Source organism: Hypanus sabinus, chromosome 3, assembly GCF_030144855.1.
Source record: "Hypanus sabinus isolate sHypSab1 chromosome 3, sHypSab1.hap1, whole genome shotgun sequence".
Classification (NCBI taxonomy): Eukaryota; Metazoa; Chordata; class Chondrichthyes; order Myliobatiformes; family Dasyatidae; genus Hypanus; species Hypanus sabinus.
The window spans coordinates 129,772,313-129,790,615 of NC_082708.1; the positions used below are offsets into that span (position 1 = coordinate 129,772,313).

Consider the following 18,303-nt stretch of genomic DNA (forward strand, 5'->3'; position numbering starts at 1 on the left):
TAGAGACTTTCTTACTCTTGCGGGATAATGTCTTTCCTGATCAGGGAGGTCACGTTGCTTGGCAGGTGAGATTTGTAGCTGTGAAAACAATCTGGTACCTCTTCTGTGGTGGTTGTAGCAGTTGACTCTGAGTGCAGGAAGTGGCTCTGACAGCTCTGGAGTTGACTCTGGACACGTTTCTTCTGGACATGTTGGCATCGCGAACAGTGCATGGCAAGCTTCTCTCAACAATGTGGATCATAATGTGTGCATACAGTGTCTAAAGTCACCATTTCCTTTACCTTTTTGAAAGACACCTCACACTGTCCATTGCCGTTTCTTCCCAATCTGTTGTAATAAGTTCAAGGGGTGGAGCAGAGTAGCTAAGTTTGACAGGAGCTTGATGTAATTGACAATGCTAAAAAGGACCCCAGTCTGTCCGTTGGCATTGGTATTCTGGACTGCTTGAATTTCTCAGCACAATTGTGTAATTCTTGTGTGTTAATGGTGTGACCACAGCAAGTGATGCTTGGTTTAAATAATTCGCTATGAGTCCATAATCTAATCTTTTTAACACTGTCCTGAGATTTTGCAGATGTTCTTTGTCATCTTCACAGGTAACAATGGTGTCATCCAGGTAACACTGAGTGCCCAGGCAGCCTTGCAGCACCTGGCCTGTAGCTTTCTAACAAAGTGCAGGGGCAAATGATAATCCAAAAATAAGCCTATAATAACAATAAAGCCCTTTGTGAGTGTTTATGGTAAGAAGCATTTTCATTTCATTTGCAGGTAGGCTTCAGCTAAGTCTATTTTGCTGTTTTATTCCTCCAGAAAAGTTTTCAAAGATAGACTCGATCTTGTGCAGAGGGTATTGACTACTTTCAGTGCTGGGTTGATGGTGACCTTAAAATAACCACAGATCCTGACAGACCGCTGGCATTGCACATGAGCTCCACTCAACCTTGGAAAGAATTCCTTCAGCCTCCATGTGATCTGGCTCACTGGCTACTTTATCACAGGAACCGGATGGGCTTTGTAAAACTCGGGAGTGGCATTTTCATTTAACGCTATATTACCCAGGATATATTTCAGTTTTACAATGACATCCTTGAACACTACATCATTAATTTGCTTTCAACTGACGTCATTGCAGTGAATGCGCCATGCAAATGGAGCATGGATCTCCAATCAAGTTGTAGTTGTCTCAGCTGATCAGGGCTCCACAATGCTGGCCCTGCCACTTTTACCAAATGCAAGTTCAATGTGGCTTGTTGGTTGATATATTTCACCGTTACACATATCCTTCCCACAGGAGTTATCTTTTCTCCAGTGAAAGTTCTTAGTTGGATATCCGTAGGCTTCAGTTCAGTATGAAATGCCATTCAAAGTCCTTTGGTGGAATGACTGAAACAGCCAAGCCAGTGTCCAATTCCATTCTAATTAATTTTCCCTTCACTTCTGGTGTAATACCGCTTGGTGGCGCAATAATATCAGTGACGGATTCTGGAGCGAAGGTTCCTGAGTTCGAATCCAAGTTGGGTTGAGCATCGAGCTAGCAACTTAGCCTCATAAAAACAGGAATAGCTTGCTACAGAAACACCGTCAAAAGATGGTGCTCGGATAACTCCACTGCCAAGTTAAGGGCTATTCTTCTTCTTCTTCTGGTGTAAACCATATTGCTTGTTTCCTCAACACACACAAAATGCTAGAGGAACTTAGCAGGCCAGGCAGCATCTATGGAAAAGAGTTCAGTCGGCGTTTTGGGCCGAGACCTTTCAGCAGCACTGGAGAAAAAAAGATGAGGAGTAGATTTTAAAGGTGGGGGGGGGCAGAAACACAAGTCGATAGGTGAAACTAGGAGGAGGAAGGGGGAAGTAAAGAACTGGGAAGTTGATTGGTGAAAGAAATACAGGGCTGGAGAAGGGGCAGTCTGACAGGAGAGGGCAGAAGGCCATGGAAGAAAGAAGATTGGGAAGGAGCACCAGAGGGAGGCGATGGGCAGGCAAGACGATAAGGTGAGAGAGGGAAAAGAGATTGGGAAATGGTGAAAGAGGGGACGGGTGCCATTACCAGACGTTTGATAAGTTGACGTTCATGCCGTTAGGTTGGAGGCTACCCAGGTGGAATATATGATGTTGCTCCTCCAATCTGACTGTGGCCTCATTGTGACAGTGGTTGGCCACTAGGAGATCCTGCTTTTACCATCATGCATCTCAGTTCTTTAAGTTTAAATAGGAAGTTCTGGAAACATTCAGCAGATCACACAATGTGGATGGATTAAAAAAGTGCATATACCTGAAGTTTCTTTTCTTTTTTTAATATTGTCTTTGTTTCCTTAAGGTTATCATAGCCAGGGTGGTAATGGGGCTAATCTACCTAGACAGAATATAGGGATTTGTTCCTCCAACCTGAATGTGGCCTCATCGCAACAATAGAAGAGGCCATAGACTGACACTTTGGAATGGGAAGTGGAAATAAAATGGTTAGCTACTGGGGGATCTGGCTTCTTCTGGCAGACAGAGCATAGGTGCTGGCAAAGCGTTCACCCAATCTGTCAGGTCACAGCTTACCTACTGATGTCTATTATAAATCCATGGACTCTCACAGCTACCTGCACAAAACCTCTTCCTATTAATTGTAAAAAGGCTATCCCCTTCTTTCGATTTCTCTATCTCCTCTGCATCTACTCTCAGATTGAGGCTTTTCATTTCTAAATGAAGAAAATGTCCTCCTCCTTCAAAGAAAGGGGCTTCCCTTTCTCCACCATCAATAGTGCCCTCAACCACATCTCTTCCATTTCATGCACATCTGCTCTCACCCCATCCTTCTGCCGCCCTACCAGGGATAGGGTTCTTCTTGTCCTCACCTACCACCCCACCAGCCTCTGTGTCCAGCACAAAATTCTCCAAAACTTCTGCCACCTCCAAACGAGATCCTACACCAAGCATATCTTTCCCTCCCACCCCCCCCCCCCGCCACACTTTTTGCAGGGATCACTCCCTACGTGACTCCCTTGTCCATTCGTCCCTCCCCATTGATCTCCCTGCTGGCCCTTATTCTTTTAAGCAGAAGAAGTGTCACAGCTGCCCCTATACCTCCTCCCACGCTACCATTCAGGACTCCAAATAATCCTTCCTGGTGAGGTGACAGTTCACCCGTGAGTCTGTTGGTGTTATATACTGTGTCTGGTGCTCCCAGTGTGGATTTCTGTAGATTGGTAGACCGCTTTGCCAAGCACCTACACTCCATCCACCAGAAGAAGTAGGATCTCCCAATGGCCACCCATTTTAATTCCACTTTCCATTCCCACTCTGACATGTCAATCCTCTACTGTCACGATGAGGCCACACTCAGGTTGGAGGAATAACATCTGGATAGCCTCCGACTTGATACATGAACATTAATTTCTTGAACTTTTGTTAATGACCCCCCACACTCTCCTTCACCGGTCTCCATCCCCTTTTCGCTCTCTTACCTTATCCCCTTGCCTGCCCATTGCTCCCTCGGGTGCTCCTGCCCACTTTTCTTTCTTGCATGCCTTCTGTCTTCTCCTATTAGATTCCCCCTTCTCCAGCCCTGTATCTCTTTCACCAATCTACTTCCCAGTTCTTTACCTCACCCCTCCCCCTCCCAGTTTCACCTATCACCTTGTGTTTTTTTTCTCACCTCCCTCCACATTTAAAGTCTACTCCTCATCTTTTTTTCTCCAGTCCTGCTGAAGTGTCTCAGCCCGAAACATCGACTGGACCCTTTTCCATAGATGCTACCTGGCCTGCTGAGTTCCTCCAGCAGTTTGTGTGTGTTGATTGGATTTCCAGCAGCTGCAGTTTTTCCTCTTGTTTTTGCTTGTCTTTTGTTAGTTTTTACTTTGTACATTTCAAAGCTACCTGGTTCTGTGTCTCTCATCATTACCAGAATTTTTCATGGAAAGCATCTAGATTACTGCTCTTTTTGAAACTGCAGCTTGCCTATTTTTATCTTTCTCTCTTCCTGTGCAGTCCATTTATTTTTGTTTACTCGGCATGCTCTTTGTATGTGTCCTACTTTGTTGCATTTTCTGCAATTTTTGCCTTTAAATCTGCATTGGTAGGTGTATGTGAGCCCCTTCCACAACGGTAATACAATTTCTTCAGCCAGGTCAGTTTCTGTCTAGATATTGCAATTTTGTTCACACTTACTTTCCCCGACTGCAGCTCAATTGCATCTCTGTATGCTGTTTCCATTGGTACAGCTATTTCCACTGCTCTTTTAAATGTAAGTTGTGCTTTAGTTAGGAACTGTTTTTGAAAGCTTTCTTATAAGATTCCATAAAATAAATGATCCCTCAGTATATATTTATCCCATCATAGAATTGACAATGCTCAGACTGTCTCTTCAATTCAGCCACGTGAGTTGAAATTGACTCCCCTTTCTTCCAATTCTGCTTATGAAATATAAAATGCTCTGAAAAAAACAGTGATTTTGGTCCTAAATATTGGTTGGAGCAATTAAATTTCAAAGCAAACTGCATGCCTTTAAACCCAATGCATTCAGCAAAACTGGCACTTGCTGTTTATTAGTCATTTCATTTGCTTCAATATATTGCTCAATCCATTCCATATACAATACCCAGTTATCTGTTGTGTAATCAAATGCACTAGTCTTTCTGATGCAGCCAGTCATTTCTGCTCCTTTTATATAATCATTATCACCTGGTACTCACTGTGAATTTTTCTGCCTTTTTTTTAAACTTGCCTGTGTCTGTCCCTTCAAAAGAAGCAGGTGTGGTGTTGCTTTTTACTTGACCATTTCTCATTTCACTTTTTTATTCACTCAAAGGTCTTGCAGTGACTTACAGATTGGTAGTTGTCTCAGGTTAATTTAAAACTTCTTTGTCCCCACTGTTAGGTTTTGTAACCCCAAAACACAAAAACTAACTGAAAGGAAAAAAAGAGCCAGTAATACGAGTCTAAATTCATCTTTACTCTTAAGTGAGGCCTGCATGTATCACGTGGTGGCATGATGACATATGCAATTTACATACACTTACAGATAATGCATTATGTAAACTACAAAGAATGCTTAAATAACATTTACAATATTACTCAAATACTACTGAAATATTAAATACACAATTGTTTATTTGAACTTTGTTCATTGTTTATGGGATTCAGTTGGCATAAATTCATATTGCCTAATTTCTACATGACAGTAGAGACTGGAGTTCAAAAGTGATTTAACTTCAAAATCTCCTGAGGTTGTAAAGTTATTTTAAATTAAAACATATTACAATATAGCATAGTACAGGCCCTTCTACCAACAATGTTGTACCAACCTTATAAGATCAATCTTATAAGATCAATCTAACCATTCTCTCTCACATTACCCTCCACTTTTCTTTCATGTATGTGCCTGTCTAAGAGTTTCTTCAATATCTCTATTACTCCACATCAGAAACATATTACAACCTCCTTTGGACTCCAGAACTAGGAGCCTCTTAAATGTATCTGCCTCTACCACCACCCCGTGAAGGGGGTTTCACGCACCAACACCTTACTGTGTAAAAAAAAAAGGTACTTTTGATATTCCCATCAAGATTTTCTTCCAATTACCATAAAGTTATGTCCCTCATATTAGTCATTTCCTCCCTGGGGAAAAAGTCTCTGGCTGTCTATTTGATCTATGCATTTTGTCATCTTGTACACCTCTATCAAGTCACCTCTCATCCTCCTTCACTCCAAAGAGAAAAGCCCTGGCTTGCTCAACCCTTCCTCATAAGACATGCTCTTCAATCTGAGCAACATCTGGATGATTATTAAAATTGTTTTTCTTTGGCTCAGTCAATCAACATTTTCTCATAAAAGCCAGTAAATATGATTTAAAATTGGCTTGTTTGATATGACTTTCTTTGAGGTATGATGTTCCACTGTGCAGGAGTCCCAAGGAGGTTGTAATATGTTTCTGATGTGGAGTATGATTTGGTGATGAGGGTGAAGGAATGAGGAAGTAGGGCTGAGAATTTGCAGACATGGGGAAGTACTTGTTTGCCCTAACTTTAAAGCATTTTTTTAAAATCTTGATTCTTCACGTTTGCAGAAATCCCATGTTAGTTAATGAGAGGCTAAAAAATAGAATGATGAAATCTGAACTCTTTTCAGATAACTCTTTTCTCTCCTCACAGATGCTGCTTGAATTCTGTAGCATTCCTATTTTATTTCAAAATCCCAGCATCTGTTTTTTTTTTGCTTTTTCAATAAAAGGAGATTCTTGTTGGCTTGTCAGATCCTGCATTGGGAGATGTGGGTGCCTTTGCAAAAATTCGTAGCAACCACATCGTTGAGGATAAATAAGCTCTATTATTTTTGAACCATGGTGTCTCTGCTGTCTCTTGGATAGAGAAAGTTGGCGCTCTCTGGCAGTAAGCCCATCGACCCACTGTTTCCACTGGGGATCAGTTGTTTGCTTCATGCACATATTATCGAACACTCATTAATGCTGGAACAAGGATACCAGTGTTGTCGCCTCTAGGGTCCAGCAAAGATGGCTTTCTCAGACGGCGCCTCTCGGAAACCCGGGACACTTCAGCCGAGTGGAGCCACAGCATGTCCTAAGGTCTGCACAGATAGCATTTTCTTGGCTTCTGTATTAGAAGGGATCTAAAAGTTAATTAACCACAAACATATGACGTTATTGAATTTGAAACTCTCCATGCTCCCAAGTAAAAAAAACGACTGCAGACCGAATCCAAAACAAGCTCGGTCTAAGTAAGAGACGGTGAATGGGAAGAGTGGAGAGGGTCTAGCAACCTATCGATATCCATCTTCTGTACTAGACCACCTCCCTGCAAACAGCTATGTGAATGCATTATAAAGACGTCACATGATCTAATTTTTACCGTTTTTATTCTGACATTTTATATGCTTTTTACGGTCAACAAACCCAAAGCCGATGCAAAATACGAGATCTAAATATTAATATTATCTATTGCAATGCCTAACAAGTGCCTTCATATTTTAAAAATGCATTAAAATAAAATGTTTCGATAGACAACTTTTCAAACAAATAGCTAGAATATTGTTTATGTAAACAGCCTTGGGTTGTATTAGCTTCCTTCGTTTCTATGGTTATTGGAGAGCAGCCAGTGACGGTGAGCGGACCGATCACGTGATGGGCACCCCCCGGGTGACGAGCGAGGGGATGTCTGCTCGGGCTGGGGTGGCGGAGGGCTCTCCGGAGCGGAGTCTCCACATCCCGTACACCCCGGAGGACGGGAGTTGGGAGAGTGAGAGTGACACGGTGTCATCGTCGTCCGCTGCGCGTCCGGATTTAGACTTGAGCTCATCCGAGTAAGTGTTCGCGGGCCCGGCTTCTATCGAGGCCTTTACTGACCGCTGGCCTCGGTGGTTGTCTGCAGCAATGTATGTTCGCATTTGAGGCGGACTTGTCGGGGAAAAAAATCTGCTCGCAATTCTTAGCTTATACGTGCAAATGCTAAATACGTAGTTTATTATTTTCTCTGGGCTGTAGTTTGTCGTTGTAAAAAGTTGAAGGACTGCTCCGACATCTGCTTGAAATATATTTGATACTGGCATTGTTCAGTCACCCATCGCCACTCAACGGTGCACATTCTCGCGTTGCAACCACATTAAGCATGCGTGGATCACGTTACTAAGCATGGACGGCAATTTATCAATAAAATCACTGCTTTTTGATGCGGTTTTATTGTTAACATGTCACCATCAAAAGAAACTTTGTTGTGATCATTTAGTAAATAATGCAACTGTACTGGAAATGTTGACTGTGGGGCACTTTTGGTGAGGCAGTCATTGAAGATTTTTCTTTAGACTAATAGGAGCAAATTTCACACCATTTAATTGATATGTTTGATTTTTGATGTAATTTGATTTTGTGGCTATTTAGAACATTTTCTCCCTGTAAAGAGTAAGCCCATGCTTTCAGGATCTGCTTGGTCTGAACCAGATGAGTGAAGAAGGAACTTGTATTTGCATGGTGACTTGCATTGGGGCAGTAAAATGAATATATATTTTGAAATGGAGTCACTTATAATGTAAGGGAAAGTTGCAAATATCTTCAGCATACAAGTTCCCACAATTGGCAGTTAAATAAATGATCACATTGTTAGAGTTGATTGATACTTGTTGGTCAAGTCATCTGCCATTCATTCCTTTGATACAGTGGGAGCTTTTACAAGTAGTTGTCTTTATTGTACTAAATTGGTATTTCATTAGAACGATGTGAAATGAAGCTTGACAAAGGGATGTGATTGTATAGTCAGAAAAGGTTACAAAGCCAGGAAACTAAAAATGAAAAGGCTCGTTTCAAATTCTAGAGTAGCTTAACTTAAAAAAAACGTATTTGAAATTGGGACAGGATGAGGCTGGAGCTTGTGTGAAACCAAAGATTGGTGGTTTCAGTCTTTCTGAGATTAACAAGCAGGGAATTTTTATTCAACTGGGGAATGAAAGGATTGCGAGCAGAGGTGATTACAGTTGCACAGGGTGCAGTCAGTGAAAGTGTTAAATGACACTGCTGAGAGGTGACATGTATGTTGCTGCTGATAGTCAGGAAGGGGAAAGGGGTTCTGTGGCCATCACCATCAACAACACTTTGGATATTGTCAGGGGAGGGGAGTGGGAATGACCTTACGGTGGTTGGGTCTCTGACACTGAATCTGCCTTTGTCACTCAGAAGGAAAGGGGGAAGAAGAGGCACGTAGTGGTGATAAGGGATTCGTTAGTTAGGAGAATGGAAAGGAGGATCTGTGGGCGAGAATGACATTCCCAGATGGTACATTGCCTCCCGGATGCCAGGTCCAGGATATCTTGGATTGAGTCCTCAGCATTCTTGAGTAGGAGGGTGAACAAACAGAAGTCATGGTCCATGTAGGTACCAACGACATAGGACAAGTGACGAGGTTCTGCATAGGGAGTTCAGGGTGTTAGGTGCAAAATTGTGATTGCTTCCCATGCTGCATAGTAGTGAGGCCAGAACTAGATTATACAGTTCAATACCTGGTTAAGAAGTTGGTGTAGAAGTGGGGGACACAAGATTTTTGGATCATTGTGCTCTCTTCCAGATCTGTACAGAAGGGATGGTTTGCTCCTGAACTGGAGGGGGGACTAATATCCTAGCAGGAACATTTGTTAATGCTCTGTGGTGGGGTTTAAACTAGAGTTGCAGGGGATGGGAACCAGAGTGCCAGAACAGTTAGTGGAGAGGTTGTGGAGGTAGATGTTGGTAAGACTTCAGACAAAGTTCAGCATCAAAAGGTTAAGCATGGTGCGACTGGCGCCCTTGGGTGCCTATATTTAAATGCAAGAAGTTTCATAGGAAAGTAAGATAATCTTGGCAACACACAAAAAAATGCTGGAGGAACTCAGCAGTCCAGGCAGCAACTATGGAAAAAGAGTATGGTCAATGTTTCAGGCCAAAACCCTTCAGCAGGACTGGATAAAAAAGATGAGTAGAAGATTTAAAAGGTGCGGGGTAGGGATGAAGTAAATAGTTTGGAAGTTGATGGGGGAAAGAGACTGAAGGCCATGGAAGGAAGAAAGGGGGTGAGAAACCCCAAAGGGAGTCGATGGGCAGACAAGGAGGTAAGGTGAGAGAGGAATAAGGGAATGGGAAATGGTGAAGTGGGGCGTGGAAGTTTTGAGAAATCGGTGTTCATACCTCAGGTTGGAGGCTACCCAAACACCAAAAGGCGTTGTTCCTCCATTCTTAAGTGTGGCCTCATCAGGACATTGGAGGAGGCTATGGATGGACATATGGGAATTGGAGGTGGAATTAAAATGGGTGGCCATTGGTAGATCATGCTTTTTCTGATGGACAGAGCTCAGGTGCTCAGCGAATCAGTCATCCAATCCACGTCGGGTGTCACCGATGTCCAGGAGGCCACACTGGGAGCACTGGACACAGTCTAGACCCTAGCAGACTCCCAGATGAAGTGTCACCTCACCTGGAAGGACTGTGTAGGACCATGAATGGTAGTGAGGTGGGTGATGTAGGGGCAGGTGTAGCATTTTGTTTTGCTTGCAATGAATAGTGCCAGGAGGGAGATCAGTGGGGAGGGACAAATGGACAACGGAGTCACGTAGGGAGCGATCCTGAAGAAAGTGGGGGGGGGGATGGGGTAAGATGTGCTTGGTGGTGGGATCCTGTTGGAGATGGCAGAAAAATTATGTGTTAGACGTGGAGGCTGGTGGGATGGTAGGTGAGGACAAGAAAACCTTATCCTTGGTAGAGTGGCGTGAGAATGGGGTAAGAGCAAATGTGCGTGAAATGGACGAGATGCAGTTGAGGGCAACGTTGATTGGGGCAGAAGGGAAGCCCCTTTCTTTGTAAGAGGAGAACATTCTAGAATGAAAAGCCTCATCCTGAGAGCAGATGCGGCGGAGATGGAGGAATTGAGAAAAGGGGATGATGTTTTTACTAGTGACAGGGTGAGAAGAGGTATAGTCTAGGTAGTTGTAAGGGTCCATGGGTTTATAATAGACATAATTGAATAAGCTCCTGGTGAGGCCTCCTGCATACAGTGAGACCCGATGTAGATTGGGAGTCCACTTCACCGAGCACCTACACTTTGTCTGCCAGAAAAAAATGGGATCCCCAGTGGCCACCCATTTTAATTCCACTTCCTATTCCCATTCCGATATATCTATCCATGGCTTCCTCCACTGTCATGATGAGGCCACACTTAGTTTAGAGGAACAACGCATTATATTCCATTTGGGAAACATGCAACCTAATGGCATGAACACCAATTTCTTGAACTTCCGGTGATGCCCCCCCCACCCCCCATCATTTTTCATCCCCTTTTTCCTCTCTCACCTTACCTCCTTGTCTGCCCATTTACTCCCTCTGGGACTCCTCTCCCCTTTTATTTCTTCCATGTCCTTCTGTGTCTTTTCCTTATCAACTTTCAAGCTCTTTACTTCATCCCTCCCCATTCTGGTTTCAGCTATCACCTTGTGTTTCCCTCTTCTCTCCCCACTTCTTTTAAATCTACTCATCTTTTTTTTCCTCCAGTCCTACTGAAGGGTTTTGGCCCAAAACATCGACAATACACTTTTCCATAGATGCTGCCTGGCCTATTGAGTTCCTCTAGTTTTTTGTGTGTGTTGCTTGGATTTCCAGCATCTGCAGATTTTCCTCTTGTTTGTAATAGTGCTGAAGATGAGGTAGCTGGTTTACAAACAGAGGCAAAGTGTAGTGAGGGTAGGGCAAAATTGCAATTAAGGAGATAACTTGCAATGTAAAAGCTGGCCAAAACCAAAAAGTATGAATACGGGGCTGTTGTATCTGAATGTGCTCAGTATATGGAATAGGTAGATGAACTTGCAGCACAGTTGCTGATTGGCAGGTATGATTTTGTAGGCATAATTGAAGCATGGCTGAAAGATTATAGCTGAGAGCTGAATGTCCAGGACATTGTACCAAAAGAATAGGCAGGAAGGCAGAGAGGTGCCATTGCTCTGTTGGTAAAAAAGTTAAATCAGATCATTAGATAAGGGTGACATAGGGTTGGAAAGTATTGAATCATTGTGAAGAGCTAAGGAACTGCAAGGGTAAAAAGACCCTGATATGCAAGATCAGCAGTTCTGGATTGAGTGTTGTGCAATGAGCCAGAATTGATTAGCAACCCTAAGGTAAAAGAACCCTTAGGGAAAAATGATCATGATATGATTGAATTCACCCTGAAATTTGAAGAGGAGAAGCTAAAGTCAGATGTATTGATATTACTGTGGAGTAAAGGGAATTACAGAGGTATGAGAGAGGAGTTGGCCAGAATTGGTTGGAAAAGAATACTAGCAGGGATGATGACAAAGCAGCAATGGCTAGAATTTCTGGAAGCAAAGCAGAAGACGTAGGATGTATACATCCTAAAGAGGAAGAAATATTCTACAGGAAAGATGACACAACCTCTGCTAACAAGAGAAGTTAAAGCCAAGGAGAGGGCATATAACAGAGTAAAAATTAGTGGGGAAATTAGAGGATTGGGAAGCTTTTAAAAACCAACAATGAACTAATAAAACTCATTAAGAAGGTAAAGATGACGTAATCTAGCCAATAATATAGAGGATACCAAAAGTTTCTTTAGATACCTAAAGTGTAAAAAAGAGGCAAGAGTGGTATCAGACTACTGAAAAACAATGCTGGGGAGGTAGTAATGGGGGACAATAAAATAGTGGACAAACTAAATAAGCATTTTGCAACAGTCTTCACTGTGGATGACACTAGCAGTATGGTGGAAGTCCAGGTGTCAGTGGTAATGAAGTGTGTGAAATTACCATTACTTGGGAAAAGGCCTTGGGAAACTGAAAGGTCTAAAGTTAGATAAGTCACCTGGACCAGGTGATGTAGACACCAGAGTTCTGAAAGAGGTGGCTGAAGAGACTGTGGAAGCATTAGTAATGATCTTTTAAGAATCACTGAATTCTAGAATGGGTCCGGAGAACTGGAAAATTGCAAATGTCACTCCATTCATCAAGAAGGGAGAGAAGGTGAGGAAAGGAAACTATCAGTCAGTTAGTCTGACCTCAGTGGTTGGGAAGATGTTCAAGTCAATTATTAAGGATGAAGTTTTGGTACTTGGAGGCACATGATAGAATAGGCCGTAGTCAGCATGGATTCCTCAAGGGAAAATCTTGCCTGACAAATATTTTGGAATTCTTTGTAAAAGTAACAAGCAGGACAGACAAAGGAGAATCGGTTAGTGTTGCATACTTGGATTTTCAGAAGGCCTTTGACAAGGTGCTACACATGAGCAAAGAAGTGTATGGCCATGCACTTTGATATAAGAAATGAAAGGGTTGAGTATTTTCTGAATGGAGAGAAAATACAAAAAACTGAGTTGCAAATGGATTTGGGAGTCTTTATGCAGGATTCCCTAAAGGTTAATTTGTAGGTTGAGTCTGTGGTGAGGAAGGCAAATGCAAGTTAGCATTCATATCAAGAGGACCAGAATATAAAAGCAAGGATGTAATGTTGAAACTTTATAATGCACTGGTGATGCCTCACTTGGGATATTTTGAGCAGGTTTGGGCTCCTTTTTTTTTTAGAAAGAATGTGCTGAAATTGTAGAGGGTTCAAAGGAGGTTCACCACAATAATTCCAGGATTGATTGGCTTGTCATATGAGGAGCATTTGGTGGCAATGGGCCCATATTCACTGGAATTCAGAAGAATGAGGGGTGACTTCATTGAAATCTTATTAAATGGTGAAGGGGCTTGATAGAGTGGATGTGGAGAGGATGTTTCCTGTGGTGGAAAGTCTAAGGCCAGAAGACACAACCTGAGAATTGAGGGGCATTCTTTTAGACGGAGCTGAGGAATTTCTTAAGCCAGAGAGTGGTGGATCTGTGGAATTCCTTGCCATTGGCAGCTGTGGAGGCCAAGTCATTATGTATATTTAAAGCAGAGGTTGATAGATTTTTTATAGGACAGGGCATGAAGAGGTTCAGGGAGAAGGCAAGAGATTGGGGCTGAGAGGAAAATTGGATCAACCATGATGAGATTGCAGAGCAGGCTCAGTGGGCCAAATGGTCTAACTCTGCTTCTATATCTTATCTTGTGACAGCAATAGGGAAGAGGAGTCATTTGCAGGCATTTTACTGTCTAAAATTGGGCAAGATTTTATTAAAGGTAGAGCAGGTCTGAAAGACAGATGGCTTAAGCTGTTTAATTTGTATGTATGGTCTGTTGCCTTACAGCAGGATGATGGAGTAGTCACATTGGAGGAAAATTGTACAGTCAGCTGTTACAAGGTGATGATAATTATGAAAGATGAGACAGTGTATATTCTTATTTGGTATGCGTAATGTCACTGGTGACATTTCAGTACACTAACGTTTTTCTGTGGACAAGGTTAGGAATTGTATGAGGACAGTGAACTCAGGCCACGATAAGTACAGATGGAGATTGCGAACACTGAGGATTTTTTTTTTAAACACATTTGATTGAGAGGCTGAGAGAAGACAGCAACAAAGCTGTGAGGATATTTTTCTATATTTGGGAGGGCTAGAAAAAATGAAAAACTAATATCTGGTAAGATGGTGACGTGTGCAAATACACAGGCCTCTCAGCCAACCAAAGGTGCTTTTTTATTGTAATATTTGTTTTCTACAATCCAAAGACTATTCTACTCCAAGATCATTGGGTACTGTGAGGCTACTCCATCACTTGAGTTGCTTGTTCAGAGTAACTGGAGTGGTGTCAGTGGCGGAGCCGGCCAAGGCATCAAAGGGGCCGACCGTGATGTTGGAGGGAGAGCCAGTGGAAGCGTCAAAGGGGCTGGCCGAGGCCAGGATGATGGAGAAGGAGCCAGCAGGAGTGTAAGTGGAGCCGATTGGGATATAGGAGGAGCCAGCTGGGATATCAGAGGAGCCCACCAGTGTGTCTGAGGAGCTGGTTTGGGTACAGAGCAGCTGACCTAGCCACTGCCTGTGTTGATGCCTGCTACTTGGAGGTATCGAAGTTGGTGCAGTATAACCGTGGGAGATGGTCTTGGACATCTTACTTGCGATCACAGGATGAGCTTAGAGTGTGGATCAGTACTTGGAGCTATGATGTTGTGGCCGTTACAGAGACTTGGATGACTCAGGGGCAGGAATACACTTAGAGTGCCAGGGTATAGATGTTTCAGCAAGGACAGGGAGGGAGACAAAAGAGGTGGGAATGTGGCACTGCTGATCAGAGATAGTATCATGTCTGCAGAAAAGGAGGAAGTCATGGAGGGATTGTCTCTGTGGGTGGAAGTTAGAAACAGTAAGGGGTCAATAACTCTACTGGGTGTTTTTTAAAGATCACCCAATAGTAACTGGGGCATCAAGGAGCAGATAAGGAGACAGATTCTGGAAAGATGTAATAATAACAAGGTTGTCGTGGTGGGAGATTTTAATTTCCCAAACATTGATTGGCATTTCCCAAGAGCAAGGGGTTTAGATGGGGTGGAGTTTGTTAGGTGTGTTCAGGAAGGTTTCCTGACACAATATGTAGATAAGCATACAAGAGGGGAGGCTATACTTGATCTGGTATTGGGAAATGAACCTGGTCAGGTGTCAGTTCTTTTGGTTCTCAGGGAAATGTATGGCAGAAATATGGCAAATGTTCAGAGGATATTTGCACGACGTTTTCCATTGGTACATTCCAATGAGACAGGAACCGAGGTGTACAAAGGCTGTTTAAAATCTAGTCGAGAAGAAAAGCTTACGAAAGTTTCAAAAAACTAGGTAATGATAGAGATCTGGAAGATTATAAAGCTAGCAAGAAGGAGCTTAAGAATGAAATTAGGAGAGCCAGAAAGGGCCGTGAGAAGGCCTTGGCGAGCAGGATTAAGGAAAACCCCAAGGCATTCTACAAGTATGTGAAGAGCAAGAGGATAAGATGTGAGAGAATAGGACCTATCAAATATGACAGTGGAAAAGTGTGTATGAAACTGGAGGAGATAGTGGAGATATTTAATGCATACTTTGCTTCAGTGTTCACTATGGAAAAGGATCATGGCAATTGTAGGGATGATTTACAGTGGTTTGAAAAGCTTGAGCATATAGACATTAAGAAAGAGGATGTGCTAGAGGTTTTGGAAAGCATCAAATTGGATAAGTCTCTAGGACTGGATGAGATGTACTCCAGGCTACTGTGGGAGGCAAGGGAGGAGATTGCTGAGCTTCTGGCAATAATCTTTGCATCAATAGGGATGGGAGAGGTTCCAGAAGATTGGAGGGTTGCAGATGTTGTTTCCTTATTCAAGAAAGGGATTAGAGATAGCCCAGGAAACTATAGACCAGTGAGTCTTACTTCAGTGATTGGTAAGTTGATGGAAAAGATCCTGAGAGGCATAATACGATGAGGAATAGTCAGCATGGTTTTGTCAAAGGTAGGTCGTGCCTTATGAGCCTGATTGAATTTTTTAAGGATGTGACTAAACACATTGTAGGTAGAACAGTAGATGTATATGGATTTAAGCATGGCTTTTGATAAGGTACCTCTTGCAAGGCTTATTGAGAAAATGAGGAGTCATGGGTTCCAAGAGGACCTTGCTTTGTGGATCCAGAACTGGTTTGCACACAGAAGGCAAAGAGTGGTTATAGACAGGTCATATCCTGCATGGTGGTCAGTGACCAGTGGTGTGCTTCAGGGATCTGTTCTGGGACTCCAGCTCAAACAAATCTTTTTGATGGGAAAGTAGAGGAGAGAGAAACATAATAGTCATAGAGAAGTACAACACAGAAACAGGCACATAACAAAATCAGTTAAACTACCTACTCCCATCGACCTGTACCAGGACCATAGCCCTCCATATCCCTACTATCCATGTACCTATCCAAACTTCTCTTAAACGATGAAATCAAGCTTGCATGCACCACTTGCACTGGCAGATGGACGGAGTGTTTTGGTAATACACCTCATAAGAGAAAATAAAACATCATGGGATATGTAGAAAACATGTGCTTTAATTTCAATTGAAAATGAACAAACGCATTACAACAAAATATCTGTCTTTGAAGTCCCATGGTATTTAGCTATTTATAAAAATGACTTTTAAAACACTGAAAATTAAATGAATAAAATACAGCTTTTTTTTAATAGTAACAGTTATTATTTTAAAGCACTGAAAATTCTGTTATCCTTCAAGATATTATCATCATCACTCTCCTCCTGACTGTCTTTATTTCAAAAATGGTAGGAGATGCAGGTCTACTTGTCCTGCTCCTTCTTATTCAATTGTCCCCCGTGCCAAAACTCAACAACGACCAGCACAAGGACAGAGCAGTGACAGCGCGTCAGTATGCGGAGCGCGTTATTTGATCTGGAGCGCATTTTTTATTTTGAGAATGTACGTGCACCTGCGCACTACTCATGTCCATCACTTAACAGAAATGACATGTAACATGTAAGGCTTATTGAAAAGAATATTTTCAAATGCATTTTTTACATAACACAACGAAGAAACTTTAATTTCAATGGGAACAGTGTTGTTGGTCTCACCTTTTTAGCCAGCGCATCAAAGTCTGGATTTAGTTTTGTTGTGGCGATTCTCAGGATGGATCTGAGGTGTTGGTCAGTTAACTTGGATCTGTGGCTGGCTTTGTTGATGTTCATGACGCTGAACGCCTGATCACACAAATAGGTCGAGCTGAACAAAGAGTAAAGCGCAAATGTGGAGTAATACGCTGCACCTCAACAAAGGTCAATGTATATAGATTGCGTCATCTATTGGGAAAACGCCAGAATTGCGGGGAAAAAACGTTAACAAGGTTTATTAATATAATTTCATCAAGTTCTGTGGGCCGAATTAAAAAGCTTAACGGGCCGCATATGGCCCCCGGGCCGTAGTTTGCCCATGTCTGGTCTAGGGGATATTGTATTGTCCGATGGAAAGATAAAAGTCACTGTCCTTTCAAGCTGCAGCTTGTTGGGTTTAAGAGAGACCGTTTTAAACTTGCCCAGGTCTTTTATGAGGCCAATCCGTTGAGTCGGGGGAGTTGGTTCCCCGTTGTTAGTTCCAAGTCATTTTCCGTGGTACCAGCCACCAGCCCCCAGGTAAGGGAACCAAACACACGTGACTTCCTTCAAATAGCTTCCTGCTATTACGGGATCGCTAGCGTTTCTTCTGGTGCGTCTGAGGGGCTGTCCCTACAGCCCCTCTTTTATCTTAACTCGCAGGGTAGTAGATGTCAATCAGGTTGGGGTGATGCGATCTATCTCTCAACCAGCCCACTTTGCCCAAGGGCTTGCACGTAGCATAGTCCCCAACCCACAAACGTTGTCTCCAGGAGACAAGGGCCACGTCTCTCTCTCTCATTTCCTGGGTCCTCTGACCCAACCCCATAATGCTCTTGCGATTCTCACAAAGGAGGGGACTACCCCACACCCTTCGGCCCCTCAGAGCTGTGGTACATTCATAACAGTATAACTCCATCAAATCTCCTCTCAAGCTTCTTCAGTCTATAGAGTACAGACCTAACCTATTCAACCTTTCCTTATAGCTCAGGTCTTCCAGATCTGGCAATATCCTTGTAAGTTTCTCTGTGCTCTTTCGACCTTATTTACATCTTTTCTGTAGGTAGGTGACCAAAACTACACATAATATTCCAAATTATGCCTCATGAACGTCTTATACAACTTCAAGGTAACATACCATCTTCTGTACTCAGTACATTGATGAAAGCCGATGTGCCAAAAGCTTTCTTTACAACCATGTCTACCTCTGATACCACATTCAACGAATTATAGACCTGTATTCCCAAATCCCTTTGTTCTAGCACTCAGTGCCCTACCATTCACTGTGTAAGACCTACCCTGGTTGTCCTCCCAAAGTGCA

The 18,303-nt window shown here is 42.8% G+C and overlaps 1 protein-coding gene across 2 annotated transcripts in view; it reads left to right on the forward strand.

The window, feature by feature from the left end:
• The first annotated feature begins 7,117 nt into the window (after window positions 1–7,117).
• The window catches only part of intu (inturned planar cell polarity protein), an 83,833-nt gene continuing 72,647 nt past the window's right edge, over window positions 7,118–18,303 (forward strand). For both annotated transcript variants that reach the window (XM_059965104.1, XM_059965103.1), the window contains exon 1: window positions 7,118–7,304. In XM_059965104.1, coding sequence (XP_059821087.1) covers window positions 7,126–7,304 — 179 coding nt within the window. In that variant the 5' untranslated portion in view covers window positions 7,118–7,125. The remainder of the gene's footprint in view (window positions 7,305–18,303) is intronic.